The sequence below is a fragment of the Bidens hawaiensis genome, unplaced genomic scaffold (genome assembly GCF_021521415.1).
Source record: "Bidens hawaiensis isolate Kalapana, Puna unplaced genomic scaffold, B.hawaiensis_p1.1 tig00046156_1, whole genome shotgun sequence".
Taxonomy (NCBI): domain Eukaryota; kingdom Viridiplantae; phylum Streptophyta; class Magnoliopsida; order Asterales; family Asteraceae; genus Bidens; species Bidens hawaiensis.
The window spans coordinates 14,270-21,383 of NW_027505971.1; the positions used below are offsets into that span (position 1 = coordinate 14,270).

The 7,114-nt window shown below is 34.0% G+C and overlaps 1 protein-coding gene across 1 annotated transcript; it reads left to right on the forward strand.

Moving 5' to 3' along the window:
* The first annotated feature begins 1,284 nt into the window (after positions 1-1,284).
* Positions 1,285-5,754, forward strand: LOC143616195 (3-oxoacyl-[acyl-carrier-protein] synthase I, chloroplastic-like). Its single transcript, XM_077089094.1, has 7 exons — positions 1,285-1,770; positions 3,642-4,073; positions 4,687-4,860; positions 4,947-5,060; positions 5,152-5,253; positions 5,344-5,410; positions 5,502-5,754. The coding sequence occupies exons 1-7, from the start codon at positions 1,312-1,314 to the stop codon at positions 5,567-5,569; spliced, it is 1,416 nt and encodes a 471-aa protein (XP_076945209.1). The 5' UTR covers positions 1,285-1,311; the 3' UTR covers positions 5,570-5,754.
* The last annotated feature ends 1,360 nt before the right edge of the window (positions 5,755-7,114 follow it).

Genomic DNA, 7,114 nt, shown 5'->3' on the forward strand with positions numbered 1-7,114 from the left:
TTTTGTAACGCGATTATAAAATTGTATGACAAAGATTTTCTACGAAAACTAACAAGACACGACATTACACGTCTTTACGCCGCGCACGAGGCTAGATGGCATTTTCCAGGGATGCTCGGTAGCATCGATTGTACATATATCGAATGTAGGAATTGTCCACGGGAGTTGCGAGGGGCGTATGTTATGGGTGATATTAAACGACCGACCATCTCACTAGAAGCGGTTGCGTCAAATGATTTATGGTTTTGGCATTCTTATTTTGGTGTTCCCAGCTCAAACAACGACATCATTGTTCTGTACACATCACCGTTGTTTCAGAGCGTAACAAATGGCACCGCACCTTGCTGTCTGTATTTTGTCAATGGGAGATATTACAGACGTGGCTACTATCTTGTTGATGGTATCTACCCACAATGGTCTGTTTTGTGAAAGCCTTTTCGTTTCCTGTCGAGACCAATGAAAAGGCGTTAAGAAGTTGCAAGAATCGGCAAGAAAAGATGTCGAGAGAGCTCTCGGTGTTTTAAAGGGTAGATGGTGCATACTTAGTCGACCAGTTCGTGCAATGAAAAAACCCACGATCTCTAGCTACGTGTATGCATGTATCATATTACACAATGTGTTAATAAAAGAAGATGAAAATGCAATTTATCTAGATTGGGTACCGGATCCTCCGACTCAAGTTCCCGTTCCCGATGATGTCCAATTAGACTTGCGGGATAAAGATATTCATCATCGGTTGAGATGGGATCTAGTTGAGCTTATAGGTTCTTTAGGTTTGGAATTTCCGGATTCAGACGAGGAGTAGACGTTTATTATAACTTTTATTTTTTAATTCTAATTTTTAAGTTGAATTATGTTCTATTAAACTATTGTTTTTATTTTTTAAATTGCAAAAAACAAAAACAAAAATATTCTTATCACACACCACGACCCCTACCAAATTCCATCACATTATGATGAATTTTGGGTTGACGATATGTCACCATTTGATTGAGTGGGATGTGCGAGAAGAAATTGCATCACCACCACCCCTCCCCCTAAACCCTTCCAAAAGAAAATAATAATAATAAAAAAAAACATTTAAAGCCTTTAAAATTAGTTTTATTAGCATTGAGAGTCAAGCCCACACTTCCCACCACCAGCTAGACTCTCACATCACATCTACTCCCAACATCGTTTGTATCGATTACACACACTCACTCTCTCCATTAAAACCCACCACTTTCTCCATTCCACCATCTTCTCTTCTCCAAATCCACCATTATTATTATTATCATTATTATTATTATTATTATTATTCATATTACCACAATGCAAGCTCAAGCTCTTCTTCAATCAACCCACCTCCGGGTCACCCCTCTCGACCCGTTTCATAACCGACCCACCAAATTCAATGTCAAATCCACCCGCAAACCCAAACCCAATTTCTCAATCTCCGCCACCGCAGCAACGACATCCGCCCCGAAACGCGAAACCGACCCGAAGAAACGGGTGGTGATAACGGGTATGGGTCTGGTATCTGTGTTCGGGAACGACGTGGACACGTACTACGAGAAGCTGTTGTCGGGTGAGAGTGGAATCGGGTTGATTGACCGGTTCGACGCGTCCAAGTTTCCGACCCGGTTCGGTGGGCAGATTCGTGGGTTTAGTTCGGATGGGTATATTGATGGGAAGAATGATAGGAGGTTGGATGATTGTTTGAGGTATTGTATTGTCGCTGGCAAGAAGGCCCTTGAGGATGCTGATCTTGGTGGCGATAATCGCAATAAGGTTTGTTTTTCGGGTTTCCGGTTAATTGGTTGAAATGTGGTATTAACATGAAAACAGTGAGAACCAATTTGTTGTTGTTGTTATTAGGCTTATAAGCGGAAAGTTAATGTATAAATTAAATTAACGTGCAAACTGTGAGAATCAAGTAATGTAATTATATATGCAAGTAACCGTTTGCATGTTTTTTAATTTGTATTTGATCCAAACAAGTTTATAAAAGATTTTAATTTTTTTAAAAAAAGATTTAAACTTGGTAATATATAGGATTTAGTTTAAAAAAGATTTGAACTTTTGTAAGTTTGATTGCTTTGATTTGTGTTTATGTATATTAGCATGAAAGATGTGAACTTCTTTAAGTTTTATGGGTTTGGTTTGGTTTGTGTTAACGGATGCTAGTTTTACAAAAGTGTGCTAATTTTTTTTAAAAAAATTGAACTTTTTTAAGTTGTAAGGGTTTGATTTGTGTTAATGGATGCTAGTTTTACAAAAATGTGCCAATTTAATAAAAAAAAAGATTTGAACTTTTTCAAAAAAGGTTTAAATTTTAATGATATAAGTTTAACATACCAAAATTGAGTTTTGGGTTGATTTGTTGAAATGTGGTACCCATGTGTTTAATTAGTGTGAAGTTTAAATCTTTATGAAAGTGTGCTGATTGCAGGGTTTATGTATACTAGCATGAAAGATTTGAACTTTTTGGAAAAAAGATTTAAACTTTATAATATCTAGGTTTTATTTTAGAAAAAAATTGAACCTTTTTTCAATTTCACCCAATTTGGTTTTGGGTTTTTGATTGATTGATTGAAATGTGGTACCCATGAGTTTGAAGTATACTGATTGCAGGGTTTCTGAATGATTTGAACCTTTTTATATGTTGTGTGGCTTTGATTTGTGTTAATGAATGCTAATTTTACAAAAATATACCAAAAAAACAAAAAACAAAAGATCTGAACTTTTTTTAAGTTGTATAGATTTGATATGTGTTGATGGATGCTAATTTTACTATAATGTGCCAAATTTTTTAAAAAAGATTTGAACTTTTTTGAAAAAGATTTAAATCTTGATAAGATAAGCTTTGTGGGTGGGTCTTTTATTAATTGGTTGAAATGCAGAACCCATGTGTTTAATTTGTGTAATTGTTATAAAATTGAAGTATTGTGTTTAGGGATTATATGCTCTGTTATAGGGTTTATGGATGTATATATAGAGATACGTGTAAAGTAATGTTGGTGTGAGTGAAGTCCAGAAGATGTATAAGCATCAAAGATTTGAACTTTAATGGATGCTAATTTCACTCGAAATGTGACGTTCTTGCATTTATATGTTTATAGAAGGTTTTGGGGTTCTTAAATCGACTCGGTTAGATATTGAATTTGTAATCTGTGAGGGATTGAATTGGGATGCGCATTTTTGGAGTGATTATTGTAACTTGAAAAATCAATTTGAGATAATAAGTTAATTGAAGTTAAGGATAAGCAAGTTGTTATACTTATAGCAGCTTTATACAGGCTTATCTTAATCTGATTATTAGGACTTTTAATAATTAGAAATTTTAACTTGTTAATATCTAGGCATGCATCCAAACACCCTTGAAGTGATCATGTGATTATTTTATAAAGATCTATTTTTTTTGGAGTTTATTAAAATATGCAAGTGTTAAATATTGTAAGTTCTTTGTAAAAAATCGAACGTTTTTTTCTGGATTTTAAATGTTTTGAAGTTATCTTGTTACAAATCAGAATATAGCAAATTCTTGATTTTAACTTCTAAACAAAAATTGACTGTTTTATAAGTGATATAAACAGTCTGAATGACATAAAATGACCATTTTAACCCTCGGTCTGATCTAATATTACAAGAAACATATGCAGATTGACAAGGAGCGTGCTGGTGTGCTTGTCGGTACCGGAATGGGGGGTCTAACCGTGTTTTCAGACGGGGTCCAGAACCTAATCGAAAAGGGTTACAGAAAAATCACGCCTTTTTTCATTCCTTATGCAATAACAAACATGGGTTCGGCTTTGCTTGCTATTGATCTTGGATTCATGGGTCCAAATTACTCGATTTCAACCGCATGTGCGACTTCAAATTATTGTTTTTATGCTGCTGCAAATCATATCAGAAGAGGGGAAGCTGATTTGATGATTGCTGGTGGCACTGAAGCTGCCATTATTCCGATTGGGTTGGGCGGTTTTGTAGCGTGCAGGGCCGTCTCTCAAAGAAATGATGACCCGAAAACGGCTTCTAGGCCGTGGGATAAAGATAGAGACGGTTTTGTTATGGGTGAAGGTGCTGGTGTGTTGGTATGTTACTTTTTCTTGAAATTAATATTTTTTTTTTGTTAAAAGGATTGTCTAATTAACGGGAATTTTGGATTAGTGTTTTGAAGTGATTTCATGTGATGTTGAATGATCAGAATTACAAAATAAATAGGGATGTGGAAAATAATGTTTGGATCCGATTCAAGCTAGTTAAAGTAGGGGCTTGTTTTTACTTACGAGAGCTCGAGCTCTAGCTGTGCTCGTTTGTTAATTATTTATATACATTTTTAGTTATTTTCATATTTTTTAGTTATAATTTTTATATATAACATAATATATATTATTTAGTTATTATATCGTAATGTTATATATAATAAATTATATAAATATTATTTAATACATTAAATAAGAATAATATAAATAATAGGCTTGTTTAGGCTCGCGAGCCAGTTTGATAAGTGAAGCTGGAGCTCCGGCTCGTTTGTTAACAAGCTTATTTTAAGGTTCGAGCTTGTTTAAGTTTTTAATTATTGATAATTAGTTTTGTTGTAGTTGAAAACCAAAGAGAGTGTAGAAAAAGGACCGAAATTAGTTTTCAGGGTAAAGTAGTCAATATAAATATGTTTTGATCATTAAAGATATATATTATTTGAAGGTGATGGAGAGCTTAGAACACGCAATGAAAAGAGGCGCACCGATAATTGCCGAATACTTAGGCGGGGCGGTAAATTGTGACGCGTATCATATGACCGATCCACGATCAGATGGTCTTGGTGTTTCTTCTTGCATTCAAAGCAGCCTTGTAGATGCTGGTGTGTCACCTGAAGAGGTAATTTTATTTAATATAACGTCCAACATATAATTTTATATTTTTGACAATATGTAAACATATATGAAACCATATATTTTTCCTAGGTTAACTACATAAATGCACACGCAACATCAACATTGGTCGGTGATCTAGCGGAAGTAAATGCTGTAAAGAAGGTGTTCAAAAGCACCAAAGGGATTAAAATGAATGCAACCAAGGTAAATTACCTTTTTGCCCTTTGCATTTTTCACATGTTAATATTGACAACATTGGTAAGTTTGTAACATGTTTTTTTTTGTTTTGTTTTAGTCTATGATTGGACACTGCCTAGGTGCAGCTGGAGGTCTGGAAGCCATTGCTACGATCAAAGCCATCCAAACCGGATGGGTGCATCCCACCATAAATCAATTTGTACGTCTATACGCATGTTAATTTATCTCGTTTTATATTAAATTTTGTACTAAAATACAAAAATATGATGGTATACTTTTATGTATGTAGAACCCAGAGGTCGCATGTGAATTTAACACCGTTGCAAATCAAAAGCAACAACATGAAATCAACGTTGGTGAGTTTCTTATAGTTTTCTCCAAGCGCACGTTATTATTAATGTTTTATAACACTTATGAAATATACTAACAACTATAACTCTGTGACAGGCATTTCAAATTCATTTGGTTTTGGTGGACACAATTCGGTGGTGGCGTTCTCTGCATTCAAACCTTGATATGACATCATTTTTTAGGCTTCGACAAACCGCTTGTTCTTGTTTTTAATTGTATGTTATTATATGCACATTTTGGTTGTTTTATGTGATTCTGGTTGAAAATAACCTCTATAACATATGCTTAAATGGTCTTGTGGCCAGTCTGTATCGGTTTAGGCGTTAATTTATGAGTTGGGACAGATTTGGAGACTTAGCATTTGGTTACAGGATTTCAGACAGTTTGTAGTTTTTGCATGTGTATTATTCGGTTTTTCACTAATTTCGTATCTTTTACTTGATGTTCGTTTGTTCATTCACTGGTTATAACCTACGTAAAAATTTACGGTTTCTGTTACCTAGATAATTTGTGTTACCGCCGGGTAAAATTAATCAATAATGTAGTGATGTCAAGTCTATCAAATGCAACCAATACAACATATATAGTAAACTTACAAGACTTCTGCAAATTTAAAGTTGGATTTGTTACCATGACTAAGTAAGATAGTGGTGAATGAGAAAGTTGGATTTGTTACCATGACTAAGTAAGATAGTGGTGAATGAGATATTTAAAGATCGAATTGCTTAATTGTGCTTAACGCTTTTTTTTTGTTGGTTTTATTGAGCACGGCCTCAGCGAGAAAGGAGGCCTACATGCCTAGTTGTGCTTGCATGACGAACGCATTGTTGATAGAGAGTTGTTGCCGTTGGCCTTCGGGTGTCACACGAAGTCTGAGAGGATTGCTCCGTGACATTGAGCTCAGTTTGGGCACGAACTCGTCTTGTTTATTATTTATTAACTAACTAGATTGAGGCCCGTGTATTATACGGGTAATTGATGAAAATTTTAAACTTTAACCATTTAGTGAATTACAGTCAACAAAATGATCATATATTGTTAATACAATTACAATTTATATGAAAATTACAAAAATTACATAACTAAGATAACACAAATATGTTACAAATAAGTAGTCACTCCGTCCCATCAGAAGTGTCATGGTTTGAAAAACACAAAGTTTAAGGTATATTGAATGATTACTTTTCTTGCTTACCAAATGACAATAATGTCCTTAGAAATTGGGTCCATCAATATTGGTTATTAATGTTAATTTTGTGTGTTTACGGGTAAATTTGGAAATTAACTAATAAATTTTGAAAGTGGACATTTGTAATGGGACAAACAAAAAAAGAAACATTGACACTACTCCGTCCTTGTACACTACATTTGTGATTGTATTGGTTGGTATACATTGTTTATCCAAAATCAAAATCTTTAGTCCATGTCTGCTTGTAACTATTTATAATGTAACATATATGTCTGCTTATAACTCTTGATATAAAGCCACGTATAGTTGTCTGTGTGACAAATAAGGTTATTCAAGTACATACCGCGACCCTGGATAAATTATAATATATATCCATGAAACTAACAAAAAATATTCATAAACATAAAATAACATACATTTTGATCAATTAATATATATGATGTCATTTGAGATCATTTGCTCATGTTTATCCAAAAAAAACATGATTATCTCAAAAAACAGATTACTTGTACTTTGATGA

Excerpts from the sequence above, each read along its gene's own strand:
- LOC143616195 (XM_077089094.1), top strand. The coding sequence starts at position 1,312 with ATGCAAGCTCAAGCTCTTCTTCAATCAACCCACCTCCGGGTCACCCCT. Across the intron at positions 1,771-3,641 it reads GTGGCGATAATCGCAATAAG|ATTGACAAGGAGCGTGCTGG; the intron begins GTTTGTTTTTCG and ends AAACATATGCAG. Across the intron at positions 4,861-4,946 it reads CTGGTGTGTCACCTGAAGAG|GTTAACTACATAAATGCACA; the intron begins GTAATTTTATTT and ends TATTTTTCCTAG.